General features: G+C 38.2%; 1 protein-coding gene across 1 annotated transcript in view; it reads right to left on the bottom strand.

Moving 5' to 3' along the window:
* Positions 1-18,153, bottom strand: part of LOC306866843 (N-acetyl-beta-glucosaminyl-glycoprotein 4-beta-N-acetylgalactosaminyltransferase 1-like) — a gene marked incomplete at both ends in the record, with an annotated part of 122,444 nt that overhangs the window by 92,205 nt on the left and 12,086 nt on the right. The window contains one exon of the mRNA XM_079412230.1: positions 7,985-8,097. Coding sequence (XP_079268356.1) covers positions 7,985-8,097 — 113 coding nt within the window. The remainder of the gene's footprint in view (positions 1-7,984; positions 8,098-18,153) is intronic.

Here is an 18,153-nt window from a genome sequence, read left to right as displayed (position 1 = left end):
CTCATGGAGGCCATAGAGCTGGCGGATGCAGCCCAATGTCGGGACGCTGGGGAGCGAGCGCCGCCGTTTCCCCGAAGGGTGGTTCAGGAGTGACGCGCGCCGGAGGGCACCCAGCGACCTATGAGCAGGCTGCCGGTTTCCCTGCCGCGGGATGAGCCCATGCCAACAGAGGCTCCCACGCTTCCCACACGGACATGGTTGGCAGGCTGCATTGTACACCGTGACCTACCGGCTGGGGCTCCAGAAGTGGAGGTGAAGGTGAATGGAAAGCCGTTCCGGCCCCTCCTAGATTCAGGCAGTGCGGTCACTCTGGTGCAGTCTCACATTCTCCACCAGTGTAACGGGGTGAGGAATCACACGACAGGGAAGGCAGGTTAAAGGCCCCGAAGGGTGGCTTTATTGAGGAGGAGTGATGGGCAACAACGGGGGAAAAGGGTCCTTGTGGGTGCTCCAGTGCGGTGAGTGCTCTCTTCTTCCTTTCCCAGTGCAGTGAATCCGTGAAGTGTTCCAGTGGGGCTGGTCGGTCACACGCTGCTGTCTGTGGGAGAAATGAGAGGGCGAGTTAGTGCTTGGTCTCATGGAGTAGTCTCCTTGTGTATGGGGCTTACGTGGCTTATGTAGCCACCGCCTGATGAGCCGCAGCTGTGACCCATCAGCCATCAGCCTGTGATGAGGATGTGCAGGTGTTCCTCGCTTGTTTCCAGGGCGACGCTGATGACACTTCGGGACGCTCGTCACACTATGCATTAAATTGAGTTAGGAGGATATAAAATGGTCTAAGCAAACATAAGCAGTCTTCCAAGTGCTTTCAATGACCAAGATGCATGAGCAAGTACACTTCTATGGGAATATTGTTGGTCTTGTAATGACCCGGTTGTGCCTTCATATCAACCTCAGGGGGCTCAAAAGTACAATGATATGAGTTTTCACAGTAGAAATAATCTTTCACTGAGCTATGGGGACTAGCGGTCCACTGAGGCTCCTTCTGTTGTCATTCTGAAATAATGCCCAAAGGCTGGACCTTAAGAAAAATCTATTAAGGATATATCTGTTGAGACATCTCTCACACCCTAAAATTCCTCTTCAGGGCTCAGGCAAACCCCAAGACATAACTGTTAGATCCATCTCTTTTCGTGTTATTCCAGTGGGCTCAGCGAGGTCTGCTGCGAGATCTTTTCAAAGAGGGATTTCTGTAAGCTTGTCAACAAAAGTTCTGCTAAGCCTGTCTAGATCAAACTCTTACCCCCTTATATCACTAGAACGTGGAGAAAGAGGACTGCAAAGACCCATCAGGCACTGAGATTACCACCTGCAGGTCTGCAGAAACCAATTTAGGCTCGTCCTGCGGTGTGCTCGGGTTGACTTTAATAAATGCGCCAAAACTTTTGAGTACCGAGAAGGAAATAACATTTTCAAAAACTGCAAATGACACAATGTAAAAGAGAAGTAAATATACTATGGTCAAAATATGATTTAAAAATGACTTGAGGGTTTAGAATAGCAAAGCAAAGGCAAGACTTATTTGTGGCCCCCGAGCAAAGCAGTACACAGCAAGGGGTTGTATTAATCATGGTTAGAAAATCAATCATGGGTGCAGAAGACTAGTAAAAATCAATGTGACAAATGTCCCTGACGGCATTCTTCAGGAGAGGACAGAACGTTATAAACTACAGAAAGACAAAAGAACCATAAAGAACTGCACAGTCCAAACAGACAAATCCCCACATACAGTGCACTAACACATTGCTTGCTACCTCATTCTGTCTACATTTGTCTCGTTTTGAATGTTTTCCTTTTGAGGTTAAACAAATTACAAAAACCCAGCTCAATATTCAGGTTCTACTGTCCCAGATATTTCCCACTGACTTCTCCTTTGCTCCTCCCAAAATTAGTTTTGCAACTCTCTGTTGTGACTGTTGCTATCCCAGCCATGTGTTCTTCTGGAGCAAGCAGATCAGCTAATGGTGGCACCCAGATGGGCAGATTTATATTCACCTACTGCTGCTGCGTACAAGGTGCTTCACCCACATTTTCCTCATTGTAAATCAGCCTAAATATCACTGAATTATATTTCGGGATGTGGAGCTGTGTTTCAGTATTGCGCTGTGAAACTACCATGAGATTAAAAAGGTTAATTTACCCAAAAATGACAATCCAAGATGTAGATGAATTTTTCTTCATTGGAACAGATTTGGAGAAGTTTAACATTATATCACTTGCTCATCCAAGGGTTCTTCGTTAGTGAATGGGTGCCGTCAGAATAGAGTTCAAACAGCTGATAAAAACATCACAATCCAAAAGTAATCTACACGACTCCAGCCCATCAATTAATGTCTTGTGAAGTCAAAAGCCATAACTCTTCCTCCAGTAAAAAAGCCCATCCCCTATTGTCCTCTCACAATAAAATCCATCATCATATTTATTTAGAACTATTTTCACTTGTAAACAGTGCTTGATCTGTGCATATTCCACTCCTGATTTAGAGAATACAGATTTTTCACTACAGACAGCAATATTATGGATAGAATATTTTAGCTAGAAGCAACGGTTTGAAGTTAAAAATGTCTTTTTGATGGATTTGCTGTACACTCTCATTCTGACGGCACCCATTCACCGCAGAGGATCCACTGGTGGGCAAGTGCTAAATTTCTTTAAATCTGTTCTGGTGAAGAAACAAACTCATCTACATCTTGGATGACCTGAGGATGAGTAATTATCCAGCAAATTTAATTTTTATGTGAACTATTCCTTTAAATGTAAATGTGTTGACTTGCTGAAGCTTTATTGCCATCCTCTGCCTTGCCTGACAAAGAAGTGCGTGTTAGGGGTGTGCGATACTGCAAAGTTTGGTATCGATCCGATACCGAGTAAATACAGGGCCAGTATTGCCGATACCGATTCCGATACTTGTCATGTAAAAAATCATAAATTTAAATGACCAACAACAATTAAAAAAAATTAACAATACTAATGTTGATATGACTAATATTATATTCACCTTAAAGCTACGTGGATATTATTTTCTTTTTTAAAAGGACTTTGCAGGCAGAGGAGCCCAGAACATGAAAGCAATAAACTGTTTCATGTTAAGTATTTTCCTCCCAAAGAAAAGATTTATAAAAATAATTAATGTGGCTTAATAAATTAAGAACGTAATATTAAAAGACAAAACTCAGTATACACCTTATTAATGTCGCAAACTAGATATACAAGTAAGCAGATGTGCCCAGAATATGAAAGCAACGCTCAAAGTTTTCACATTATGTATTTTCCTCCTATAGAAAGCCATTATAAAGAAAAGTTTAATGTAAGTGGCTTATTGAATGAAGACATTGCTATGAAAAAGAACTATTAAACCACAACTCGTTTATTATTAAAAGGATTTTAGTATGTTATGTACGTACTGTATTTTCTGTTTGTTTTATACATACTGTAATATTTGTTTGTTATTATCGCAATAAAACAAAACTGTGATATGAAAAGGCCAAATTCGGTATGGTTTATAAAAATATATAGGCCTACTATGTATGTACAGGTAATCAGATGAACCCAGAACATGAATGCAACATGTTCAATTTAATTTTCTCTAATTGCAATATAAAAACATTTAATATGGTGCAATTAATGAATGGAGGAAGAGTGATAAAGACCAAATAAATAAATAAAAACTAAATTCGGTATACAGCTTGTTAATAAAATATAATATGTTGCAAGCAGCTGACACCAGAATATATATGCAAACATGCTAAACAACATGTTAAGCATTTTACTCCCACAGAAAACCATTATAATGAAAATTTAAAGATTAAGAAATAATTTTAAAAAGCTAAACTTAGTCCTTACAGTGATACTGTATAAAAAGGACAAATTCGGTATACAGGTATAATATGCACTATGTGAAGGATTTCCTTCCTCTCCTTTTCATTTCTTTTGTAGCTCGGAGTTCCGTTCCATCTCTCACTGTATCCGCTCGCGCTCAGAGCCGCTGAGTCATGTGATGGCATAACCATAGATATACTGACATCTATGATGGCATGACAACCAAACACAGTGTAGCAGGGGAGGAGCAGCAATGTTTGCATAAGAGATGTGAAAAGAGCGGCATATGCACCCAGACATGTCTACACTGTGTTGTATGTATTAAGCAATGTTATTACGTGTATAGGAGAAAAAATTAACCTAAAGTATCGATCTTATCAGGCTAGTATCGATCCGATACCAATACCAACGTTGGCATCGATACTATCGATATTAGGATCGATACGCCCACCCCTAGTGCGTGTCTGAACATGGCTAGCTCATGTAGTTAACATGTGAAAGTTACAGGGGCAGACAGTAAGCTGACAGCAAAGAGACTAAGCTAAAATCCTGCAGGAAGGCACATGTGCTGCTGGAGAATGAATTGTACAAACTAGGCGTATGCACTAAACCAGCGGCGTAACTTTGCTTTGAAAAGTGGTGGGGACACCGCACAACTCGTTTTGCTATTTGTTTATTTAATAACCGAATTTACTTGGGGACTGAGTTCAGAGTTGGAAATGCACGCACTTAATTTTCACTTTGATGTACACATGCATCACATTCACAAATATGTCTATAAACATCCGAATAAGCAAAACGTAACATTCACAATGTGAATCACAACACATCCAGGGTAGCTAATATCAATCAAAATACGCAAGATAAATATGGTGAACTTACCATTTCATGGTCAGCTCAGCTGCAGCGTATTCATTAATTGCACAATTGTGTGTGTGTGTGTGTGTATTACGATTCATTCTACTTTGAATTACTTGCATATTTTCTTGCAGCGCTAAAGTTAAATGCTGAGTGTTAATAAAATAATATGTTAAAAAGTGTGCTCTTATCATTCTGTGGACAAAATAAACTTCGCCCCGATCGGGAGCTGTATATGCACATGCACGCTCATCTGTTTACAATACAGGTTAACTGCGAGCTTCATGTCATCTTCCCACTCATTAAACTATGACAGGTCCTTTACTGCAAAAAGACGGTCACTGCGACACGGGCAAAGTGATGAAACTAATGTTCTGATGTTTATTCATGTTCATTTCGTGCATTAAGTAAATATGAAAAGACGATCGCTTCACGTGTTTGAACTGAGGCAATACAGTGATCTGTCACGACACATTGAAGAGCCACAAAAAGGTATTTATTGTTTGAATTTCTTTAAAAATTACTCGATTTAAAAGCTGAGAGTCCTGAGACCTTGTTTCATATCAGCAGTAACCTGTCTTCTCTGTCGGTGTGTGTTTCCTCTTTGCTCTGCGATGTGTTTTTCACTGCGTGAGATAGAGTGCAGTGTGAGTGTTTGCCAATCATGGCAACAGTAACTATTGGTGGTTAATAAAAAATATAGCAGCCAAAAGCCTGTGAAAGAGAGTGAAAGATGCTTATGTGCAAAAATATAAGTTGCTGCTGTTTTTCTTCCGGTGACCTCAACCCATGCCTTGCTCTTTCATTGGCTGTAGCTCGTCACCACACCTGACACCACGTGATGTCAAGTCGGCCGACCGGTCCAGATATATGGCATTCTAGAAATTTGTTTGGCGTCGGCGAGGTGTCGGCGACGCGTCAGCAAGCGTCTTTGATGCGTTGTTGTGTATTTCACACATAAAGATCGCGGAGCGCCGATCACCCGCATATTTTCCCCCGATTACAGCCCGACCAGTCAGCGAGCTCATTAATTTGCAAATCGGGCTTAAATCGGGCTTAAAATCCTGTAGTGTGAACTAGCCTTTAGTGCTGACAAAGATACACAGAACCCCTAAATCAGGTTAGACCTCCACAGCCACCTCAAACCACCAATTTCTATTCCTTCATGTCCATTTGAAAATCCTGAATGTGACCGAACATTTAGAAACTACAACCCAAATTCTGGAAATGTTGGGACATTTTTTTTTAAATTTGAATAAAATGAAAACTAAAAGACTTTCAAATCACATGATTTGAATATTTTATTCACAATAAAACATAGAGAACATAACACGTTTAAACTGAGAAATTTTACACTTTTATCCACTAAATGAGCTCATTTCAAATTTGATGCCTGCTACAGGTCTCAAAAAAGTTGACACGGGGGCAACAAAGGGCTGAAAAAGCAAGACATTTTGAAAAGATTCAGCTGAGAGAACATTTAAAAACTAATTAAGTTAACTGATATCAGGTCTGTAACATGATTAGCTTAAAAGGGATGTCTTAGAGATGTAGAGTCTCTCAGAAGTAAAGATGGGCAGAGGCTCTCCAATCTGTGAAAGATTGTGTAAAAAGATTGTGGAATACTTTAAAAACAATGTTTCTCAATGTCAGATTGCAAAGGCTTTGCAAATCTCGTCATCTACAGTGCAAAAAAACATCATCAAAAAATTCAGAGAAACTGGAGAAATCTCTGTGTGTAAGGGACAAGGCCGAACACCTTTGCTGGATGCCCGTGGTCTTCGGGCCCTCAGATGACAGTGCATCACTCATCGGCATGATTCTGACAGTGACATTACTAAATGGCCCCAGGAATACTTCCAGAAACCACTGTCGGTTAACACAATCCGCCATGCCATCTGCAGATGCCAACTAGAGCTCTATCATGCAAAAAAGAAGCCATATGTGAACATGGATTTTAATGCACGACGTGGAGGCAAAGAACCGCCGGACGCGAAGCGGAAGTCTCCGCGAAGTCTCAAAATAGTTTTGTCAGTTACGGCTCGTTTGCGCTAGCATTCTGTCAGCTTCAAATCAGACACTGAGATGAAATAGTGCAGTAAGACCACATTTATTTGAATTAATTATAACATTTATTTCACTTAATTATCAATTGAGAGAGAGAGAGAGAGAGAGAGGGAGGACAGTTGTGTGTCCCTGCTTGCTGAGTCTGCACGTCTCTCTCTACAAAAAAATTACTTCAAAAACAGCGATTTTATCACCTTGTTGCTGGGGAATATAATGTAGCGATCTAGTACAGGTATCTATCTTTTATTTTATTAATTGGATTTGGAAGCATTGGAAGTTTATGTGTTAAAATAATTGAAATTGAGTTATTTCAACTTATTTTAAGTCTTGTAAAAAGGGGCATAATAGGTCCCCTTTAAGGCTGGAATACTGTGCACAACTTTTAAAATCTCAACAGATTTTAAAACGCTAGGCATTATACACTTACCGATTTTGTAAATAGCTACAGAGGAAAAACTGGGCATCATACACTACACTAAACAACTGAGGATCATACACTCCCAGTTGTTCCAATCACAGCAAACTCAAGATGTGTGACAAATGAAATCAACATGTTCTAAAATCGGCTCAAAATATTGAATATGTTTGTGAGACTGAAGTTGGAATTGATGCCTTTTATTTGCATGACACATTGACATTACAGAACATAATGGCTCTTTTGTCATTATCCGGAACACTGTAAGCATTCATTTCATGTGATAGGCTCTCTGGAGCATGCACAAGAGAGAGATTTTCAATGCATACATTTTCTGTTTTGGAGAACATAAACTTATGGCATACATTAGCTTAAGGCTAACATATTTATAATAAAAGCCAAAAACTTCTAATTTCATGGGACTTTAAAAGAGATACAAGTGCCAGAACAAAACAAGAAATTTAAATGTATCGTGCTGGTATATAGAGTAATGTTATTTTTAATGAGACTCATCCCTTGAGCCAGTTACATGCCTGAATCCCCACAGGGGCACTGAGAAAAAGAGATAATATTATGCATGGATGTCAACAATCCACTGGCATGGAATTAGTCAAAACCCTCATTTAGACAGCTTTTTTTTAAAGGGATATTGTGAACAGGGCAAATCCTACTGGGTAGATATACATAATACACACTAAACAGTACTTTTAAAAGCACAGCACATCAAGCATAGCACACATCAACTAATATATCAAAGCCAAGTGTAACTACTTTCGCCTTAATACTTGAAAATGTGTTGATTATGATATAAAACAGCTCACTCACCCCCAAGCCCTCCTCCTGACTTTCAGCAGCATCCTCATGTTCAAAGGGGATGAGCGATGAGGGGAGGTATTTCTTATGACTGGACCCCATCCCACCTGCCTGCCTCTCCATATCTGTGGAAACCCCCCCACACACATTTTAGTGTTTAGAAAAAAAGTACACAGTGTGTGCAATTTCATCAAGCATGAGAATAAACCAGCCACTTATGCAAATTATGTCCTTGTATTTGTTCAAAAATTTTTATTATTATTTTATTTATTTATTTATTTTTTATTTAAAATCTTTAAAAAATATATTAAAAAATTATTTAAAAACATGAAAAAAAAAATGAGAGAGAGACAAGTATGCAAAATCAGGTGAATTATGGATGAGACAGGGCACGAATAATGAAAATCTCAAATAAAAGCACCGCAAATATAAAACTCTCAATCTTGAGGCTCTAAAGAAAAAGAAAGCAGAGGAAAATTGGGAGACTGGATGCCATTTTATCATCCAAGGAGCAGGGTGCCTGTCCCACTGTATCATGGCACTAACAAGATTACAGGCTGGCAGATTGAAGACTGATAAAGCATCCCCTTTTTTCCCTAATTTCTTCTGTTGAAAATCTTTTCATTTGATTAATAGGTGGTTTCCCAAGTTGAGTCTGAGGAGCCTGGAAGGTTGTCAGTGTCAGCATTGACAGAGAATGCTGCTAAACCAATGCAGTAGTAACATGGGAGAACATCAAACATGTCAAGAAGTCAGTTGCTTTCTTTTTATTGGCAGAGACATGGCATATCTTTCCATTCCACTTCTTAAGCAGTGGTGTTGGAATGAAGGTCACAGAACTGGGATGACGGTTAGAAGGTTTGTAGTTTGATCCTGAGGGCTGTTGGGGAGACAATACTGCTTAATAATATTAGAGATACTTACAAAACAAATCTGTTGTCCTTGCATAAACTGTGCCATGATGAGACATCATACAGTGGCTACTGTCCACAACGTCTCCCTATACTGACTTTACAAAAGCCTGCATTTAAGGACCTTGACACCTGAGCAGACAGCGTGGTTAAGAACACAATAACTGCTATACCACCAGGGGTGTGAAGTAATGAATTACAAATACTCACATTACAGTAATTAAGTAGTTTTTATCAGTAATTGTACTTTTTTGAGTAGTTAAAAAATTGTGTACTTTTACTTGAGTACATTTTAAGTGATGTATCGGTACTTTTACTCCTCTATTTTCCTCCGTGTGTGGTCGTTACATGCTTATTTTAATTTTATTTTTTATCCATTAATGTGATTGGATAGAGAGATAGTAATCGGTCTCGTGACTTTCGTCAAATCAAATTGTGCATAGAAAACTTTAACCCTCAACTGCTGTTTATCATGGCTGCTGGAAGTGCATTCCTCAAGCATCAATTCAGTCACATCTTCCTCTAATGTGTTAAGGTAAATTTCGGATTTCTGCTTACTAAATGATTTATATATATGCTTGCCTATCTACACGGCCTGAATTTGGTGTGAGGTTTCGGGTATTGCGTACAGTGTTAACTCCCACAAGTGCCACGTTCAGTAAATTCCCACTCATTGTGTGTTCTGCTGCAGTCACTTGGATAAGTCGTTGTTGCTTGTTGAACTTGTTGACTTTTGATGAGTTTGTGCACGTGATGCGCGCTGTGAAAAAGTGTTTTGGAAACACTGTAAAACGATTTGAAAAAATGTTCTCAAATTGAGGACCAATCTGCACCTTATTGTTAACTCGTGGCGTTAATACACTGCATCTGTGTCAGCGCGTGATGTAATAAAACTGCAGCTCATTAATAAACTTTTTTTATTATTTATTTATTTTTATCCATTTTATACAATCCGCCTTCATTTAGCAAGTGCACTCGCGCATAAACAATTTTCAAGTTCAACACTTTTTGTTCCATTCAGTTGTGGATGCTGCTGATTCACCGAGACCGCCGCGGCTCAGCAAAGAGACGTGTGTTTGTTTTCTTTTGAAAAAGTTTCCCCAGAAATACTTGGCTATTTAATGCATTTTTCCTTACAAATTGTTTTTTCAACATAATTCCAGTAAATGTGTAAAAGGTATGGCATGATGCCATCCTTCTAGAACAATGTGCATTTATGTTAAAATTGTAACATAAATTATCAAGTTTAGTTATTCATATTTCTTTATTGCAAAATGCTAGAACTGGAGAGAAATGGGCTCTCATTTGAACCCATACCATGGTGTGTGATGCTGAACTATGAGTTTCTAATGGTGTTTGTATTTGCACTGTTCTAAACATTATTATATTTTATGTGCAACAAGAGCATGCTGTCTCAGTGGCCTTACACATGATTTTAAATCTATTTTTCAAACTTTATGATTTAAATGGTGATAATTGTACCGAGAATAACTTTCATCTTTTCTTCAACTAAATACTGTTTTGATGCGTTTCAACTGAATCCGTGCTGTTTTGATGCGTTTTAAAGAGTTGGCAGTCAAAATTAAAACTGTTGGATGATAGATATTGTTCATTCTTTATGACAAACAAGATAATGTGAATTACAGAATGTACAACGTTTTTTAAAATGTGACCATGGACCACAAAACCAGTCATAAGTGTCAATTTTTCAAAATTGACATCTATACATCATCTGAAAGCTGAGTAAATAATCTTTCCATTTATGTATGGTTTGTTAGGATAGGACAACATTAGGCCGAGATACAACTATTTGAAAATCTGGAATCTGAGGGTGCAAAAAAATCTAAATATTGAGAAAATCGTCTATAAAGTTGTCCAAATGAAGTTCTTAGCAATGCATGTTACTAATCAAAAATTATGTTTTGATATATTTACAGTAGGACATTTACAAAATATCTTCATGGAACATGATCTTTACTTAATGTCCTAATGATTTTTGGCATAAAATAAAAATCAATCATTTTGACCCATACAATGTATATTTTTGGCTATTGCTACAAATATACACCAGCGACTTAAGACTGGTTTTGTGGTCCAGGGTCACAAATGTATAAATTAGAGTGTAGAGCGGTTATTATGAGGGGGTAGAATCCACAGCTCAGTACTCACTTTAACTCACTTTAACTTAATACTCACTCATGAGTATTTAAATACTCATGAGTACTTTTAAATAGGCTACTCTTTTACTCAAGTAGTTTTTTGGACAAGTACTTTTACTCTACTCAAACTACATTTTTTGGAAGGTAATGGTACTTTTACTTGAGTATATTTTTCAGTACTCTTTCCACCACTGTATACCACTTGGCAGAGAATCAAAAGACTTAGGATCAATCTAGGTCTCCACAATCACCCTTCAAAGGTTAACGATGATGACTATCCATCATTTTGACCATCTATTCAAAGAAAGCAGCATGTCTACCAGACAGTATCACAATAAGATTTTATATTATTTATATACTTTCATCAAAAAAGCATATACAAATTTTGTATGCATCTGGGTCTTAGGATTAAAAAATTCAATACTCTCTCAGAAATGAATGAGGCTTTTTAAATCTATAGGCCTGTTCGGTGAGAGTATCCATCTCCAACTGGAGAGTTCAATTCCAAACACATACTTCAAAAATTAATTAAATCTCGCATCTGAATATTTACGATGTAAATGAAATACATCATTGACTCTACAAGTCAAACAAGCGGAAACTTTTTTACAGACATAAGTCTTAAATTATGTGTGAATGAACACACCAGTTTCTAGCTACTGTCTGCCATCTTTGAATCCTCAAAAACACTCTTAGCATTCAGAGAGGCTTTGTCTTCTCCTGGAGAGCAGTGTTTAATCAAGGCAAACTACACCTGGGGAAAATCAGAACTGATGCTTGAGTCTCTTTAAGTGGGCTCACCAGGATAAAACCTGTCCCATTCCTCCAAACACTCTTCAGATTGAGATGAACTACACAGACATAAAAGAGAGAGTGAGGCCGAAACGGATACAAACAATATTTCAGACCTGAAGGTATCTATTATGGTGAGAACAGCAATGATTAAAGTATTGCTAGACAAATGACAAACACCACTTAAATGAGTCAGAGAGAATCTGAAGACTGACAGATGATTATAAAAGGCTTATGAGATTAATGCTAATACAAACCTGTTTCATGTATCTACAAAAATGTAAAACACTGCATGATTATCCTCACAAACTATTACAATTATAGGCACAAAAAGCCATTTAAACTTTTAGAAAATTGTACCTTGGTATTTACATAGTATTCTGATGTTCATGTCAAAACAACATGCCATGGTACTGTAGTTTTGGTTTTCTTTTCCATTGCCAATGATTTTTCAGCACTATGAATGGCAAAAAAACTAAAACAAAATGTAACTGTATTGGATCAGGCAAATCCTTTCACTGAATGAATCACCAAATGCGTCAGAGCAGTTGAAATAACATTCAGTTATTAAATGTTAATTCAGTAACTGAATGTTAATTCAAATGCTCTAACACTTTCGGTGATTACTGAACATAAAGTCTATCAGTCATATCCATCTAGACATGAAGTATGTTTTGTGTACTTAAGGTTGTGAAACTTCAGTTAGCTAAATTACAGACTGGCTGTGAAGGTTGAAAAATGGCTCCCCTGCTGCAAGAAAAGAACTGTTACTATTTTGATTCTCTTTGTTAGAAAATGTGTTTTCCTGCAGTACAGATTCAAGCAGCTGTTGCAGTTATCTTTTTTATCACTGGAAAATGATAGGATGCATTCATAGGTTTGCTTGCAATTAATGTTTGGTAAAATCTGCTTTAACCAGTGCACACTTTTTTCTGTGTTATAAAGTTTCCATTCATCGTTGTTTTACTAATTGGACAACAAACCACCAAAAACACTTCAGCTTGTGAGTGAGGTGTGAAAATGATTCAGAATGTTTTCTAACCAGTTTGCAAGAAAAAAAAAAAAGAATCAAAATAGTGAATGATTCATGAATCAGGTATCTCTATTTCACCTCTTAAAAAGGAGTAAAAAAGTGACATGGTTTCTGAAATATTGCTAGTAAAATGTTTCTCATGTAGGTATACAACCAACTCTCTTAAAAGGAGGTGGTGGCAACATAATGTTAAGCATAATTTTACTAAGGCTTGTGCTCAAATTACACAAGTGCACAGTGTGTTCAAAACATCAAAACTGACTTGGTAAATTGGCTCTCCCAAAAGATGGTGCCCTAGGCGGTGGACTACCTAACTTAACTATTAATTAAATGATTAAGTAAACAAAAAAATGTTTACATTTTATTTGCAATGTAAATTATTCACATATTCCCCAATAATATGTAACCTTCATCATGACACATCTTAGTTTTGTCACCTTTTTTAGAAGCTATATTTCTGTTCCAATATATTTTCTTCTATTTTCAGGAGATAGCAGACTTCCAGAAATATAATTAGGTTTATTATCTTTACTTCTATCTCATTTATCCTTTATTAGAGGATGAACTTAAGTAAAAAAGTTTTACCTCACTTTTCTCTATATGTCATTGATTTGCCCTAGAGAAAAGACTCAGGGAAGCCTCATCTCATCTAGCATTTAAAAGAGGTCTTGACCACTGTGATTTCTCTGCAAGCCACCATATTGTCATTGACAGAGGAACCAGAAATGTGATGAGCAGCTTAATGAGAAGCTGTGCGAATAAAGAAGGTGAAAATATCCCAGTAAAATGATAGCCTGTAACGTACTCCAATCATTAAACCGGTATACAGTAAGCTTACCAATGTCTCAAAGCCAAATCAGAATCCGAATCAGAAAGAGCTTTATTGCCAAGTATGTTTGCACATACAAGGAATTTGTTTTAGTGTCACAGCTTCCAGTACACAGAGAAAACAACAACACACAGATAATAAAAAATAAGATGTGAATAAAATACACACACACACACACACACACATATACATATATATTGAGATATATAAACCACAATAAAAAATAAAGTAATAATAATAATAATAACTTGTATGTACAGGTGTACTATAGACAAAATAGAATAGAAAAAGAATAAGAAATAAGATGTAGGTAAATGTAAATAAGGTTATTGCACATTTTTATTGCACAGTGGGAGAACATTTAACTGTTCATGTGGTTGATTGCCTGGGGAAAGAAACTGTTCTTGTGCCTGACTGTCCTGGTATTCGGTGCTCTGTAGCGCAGATCCGTCGCGATCCGCTCTAAACAGCTGACAGCCCGGCAGATGTAGCGTGCTGTCCAGCGTTGCGTCATTCAGTCAGGTTTCCATGAAACACAGAGCAGCCGAGTGTGAAAAATCCTTATTTATCCTTGAGAGCAGAAGGAGTTCATCCATGTTGTTGGGTAGAGAGTGGAGATTCGCCAGATGGATGCTAGGCAACGCTGTTCTAAATCGGCTCACTTCCCCGTCTGCGCATCCTGAAGCGTCTGAACAGTGCCAACTACAACGTTCAGCAAAACGTCCGAATAAACGAAATCCGGTAGAAGGTCAACATTTGTGTATATCCTCCTCAAGCAATTTTATAGGAATAACTAATAAAGTGGATACGTAAATGAAACATTATTGAGACTCTACCTCTGGCTCTGAGCTATAACATTTTCCGCTGGGAGTGCTATACATGTGCATTAATGGAGAAACTGAAGCATCTTTGAGGAACAAACCATCTGAGATTTCTCTAGTCTTCTGACAGAATATATAATATCAGCACAGCTGGTGAAGATAAGACAGATAAGACGACATATTTCACCTTGATCTATTTCATGTAACATCCTTGTCCATAGATATGACTGGTACTACATGTTAATTCCTTCATTTATTTGTCATTTGTTCCTTGACTCTTATGTGCACTGATTCACAGAGGAACATAAAAATGCAGTATGTTGCCACCAATAATGCTCCATTTATCTGGACAGATGGCTGATGGGAAGGCTTGATTTGTCAAGTGAGGGAAGGAAAATTCACCAGCTTTTCACACAAAAAGACAAAGGTAGGGAGTAAAGAAACAAGTCTGTACTGATCGTAGTTTTGACCTTGAACACAAAACACTGATTTATTTATGTGACTGTGAAGCTGTTGATCTTTTTGTCTGTTTACGGAAGTGAGTTCTCCTCAGAGTCTGTGAGTATGAGTTTGCTGTCACGGATTAAGCTGAATTAAAAAGATTTGAAATGGAGAATTGCCATCAGCTGAACAGTTTGGTCTGAGGCGAGGCTTAAGATGCATCTGCTGAAGTTCTATTTGTTCAGATGGAGGGGCTTGGGAGTGGTGCTGTTGTCGAAAGGGTAAAAGAGTGTCTATAGCTGCAGGACAGGAAACTAGACAATTGAGTTTTGGCAGGCATTTTATCTTCTGCATCACGAAACCCACATACAAAAGCAGTCGTGCTTCCCTGCACAGTGGGTTTTCACAGTGGAGGCAGAAGAGAAATCAGCAGTGGTGTGAGCATTCATGCCTTCACGCTCGAATCTAACAAAATATCAATTCCACGCAACTGAAGAAAGAAAAACCTTACAGTATAAGCATGGAAATGTTGTATGTATTTGTGGTTCTTATATACAACTATATAATGTATATAGGCTATTTCAGGGGATTTAAAAAAATAAGAAATAAATACTTTTATTCAGCAAGGATGCAGTAAAGTGTTACCTTTTCATGGGTTCGAGTCTCAGGTCCAGCAGGGATTGTAGGTGAGGGAGTGAATAACCAACACTCTCTCCACCCTCAATACCACGACTGAGGTGAGACCCTTGAGCAAGGCACCGAACCCCCAACTGCTCCCTGGGCGCTGCAGCATTGGCTGCTCACTGCTCCGGGTGTATGTTCACTACTGAGTGTACACTTGGATGGGTTAAATGCAGAGCACAAGTTCTGAGTATGGGTCACCATACTTGGCCACACACCACTTCCCTTTCCTATACTTTCGTGCATGCAAAAATAAATACTAGATTTTAATTGTAAACCTTACAAAACTGTAAGACTGAATGCACACATATTTTCCTAATTGCAACAATAAACAAATCAATCAAGAATTCAAGTGTTTTTAATTAGTATTAACCTCTTCAGTAGCATGTTTCTGCTTTTTGCTAATAATATCTACCAAACTTTCTAAAGCACATTAGTGCAACACTCTGAAGCTATAAAATACTCAACTGAAATGCCTGCTTCCAAAAACCCCTAGATCTGTCACTGCAGTTCTACAGACACTCCAGAGTTTCAGAATCAGCAAAATCTCATATGTGGAGCTTTAAATAGCCCTAACAGCTATGACGAAGAGGCTAGTCCAGCTTTTAGGCTTCACTACACACAGGTAATTGAAAACTAATCTATCTCTGCTGCCTATGCAGCAAGGCATCCTGAAGAATTACAGATTTGCCACAGCAAGAATTATATTCTGCAATTTTACAAAAGAATATCAGCAAGTGCAGAGGTCACCCTCAGATCCTCAAAGGCCCATTTCAATTAGGCCTACCTTGTACTTGTAAACTATTTAGATGCTGCAGCATGAACTGGCTTGTTCATTAATGAGAAAGGCTTGTGTATTTACATATTAATGAGCTGGAATTCAGCTAACTGTGATTAGTACATATATGAACAAGTCAAATGCTCAGGCAATCTCTCTCATTAATCTCTATGCAAATGAATCCAATTTGACAGTGTAATCTGGCCGAGTTTCAAAGCTTCTACAATGAGTAAACAGTTGCATTTGGCTCCAAACAATAACCTTCATTATTGTGTGCAAGTAACTGGAATTTGGGCGGATAATTGCATTTTTTTCCCCTACCTCTGAGAATTTTCTGTGCACGCTACTGATTACCTTTTATTATTTTTCTCCAAATGAAAGTCAATATACTGTAGCTTCATTGATGGCAGAGCATGAGCTACTGAAGCAGAACAGACTCCCCACTAAAGCAGATTTTTTATGTATTTAGAGTAAAAATGTCTTCAAAGATGCATTACAAAAAATTATCCAGAAGAGCAACACGTGGACTTTATATGTGAAGACACATTAGAGATATCAAATATGGAAAATCGATTGCAGGGGAATGTAGAATAACCAACTAGGGATGCAGAACAGATTCTTTCAGACAGGTTTTGACACTTGCTGTCTGAGCTGAGATCAGTCTGTCTGATCTGTGTCTATTTGATGAAGTGACAGCACACAGAGCATCTACATCATGCCCACTCACATACAAGACAGGCCTTTAACAATACAGACTCTATAAAAAGATCAATCTAGCTTAGTGCAGCAGGGTGCTGGGTATGATTTAATGATTTGCTGTGTGTTTTATGCTGTCTTGAGGTGTGCGACAACTGATAAGAATGGAGATTAAAGTTAGATATGATTTATTCAAATGAAGTGTCAAATGTTCTTAAAATAATAGGTGGCATTTCACTGACAGTGCTAAAGAAGTGATGTCAGGATATATTATAGGACAGTAAATCATATCTGCCTCTAAATCTGACAGTAAGAACGCACCTGTACCTTATGAGAAACTAAGTCAAACCAAGTAAACGAGAAGCACCCGGCTGCAGCCTGCAGATTGAGGCGGGGCTGCACCTGGGGCGGGGCTGCAAGTGTCGCCCCGCCCACAATGCTTCTCATTGGTTAGTGGCAAAGTAATGACGTAGATCGAGGCGGAGCTGCAACTGGGGCGGGGCTGCACCTATCGTCCCACCTACAACACTGTTCTCATTGGTTAGTGGCGTCAAGTCATTACGTCGATTCTAGCGGTTTTTCATTTACGTTCTTCTTGGCTGCATGGTGAGTACAAGCGAGCTACGTCTCTTGTCTAATTTGTTTAATTACAATTTTTAATTCTGAAGTGCCGTTTAGTGTGTTGTTAAAAGGAAATGTAAAGTAGTTTCAAAATAAAATCGCATAACTTTACTCACTCAGCCATGTCACGCAAGGTGTAAAGGTCTGCTTTTAAATAACCAGGTCTGCGTTTCCCAAAAACATGGCATAATGCTGCCTTCACGTTCTATCGGAAATTTAATAATTCTCACTATTGAAGTTTTAATTACGAGCTCATCCCATTAAGGTTTTGGAATGGGAGGGCGTTCATGTGCAATATTTACGAGAGCACTTGAAGGCAGCATTAGAAAGTTAGTGTGTGGTTTTAGTGGGATTATGAATTTGATATAGTGTTCCCAAAATAAGCCCCTTAAAAATAAATACAGTGGCAAAACTGAACC

The sequence above is a fragment of the Barbus barbus genome (assembly GCF_936440315.1).
Source record: "Barbus barbus genome assembly, chromosome: 1".
NCBI classification, from domain to species: domain Eukaryota; kingdom Metazoa; phylum Chordata; class Actinopteri; order Cypriniformes; family Cyprinidae; genus Barbus; species Barbus barbus.
Note: the sequence above shows the minus strand (reverse complement) of the source record. Positions and strands in the feature narration are given on the sequence as shown.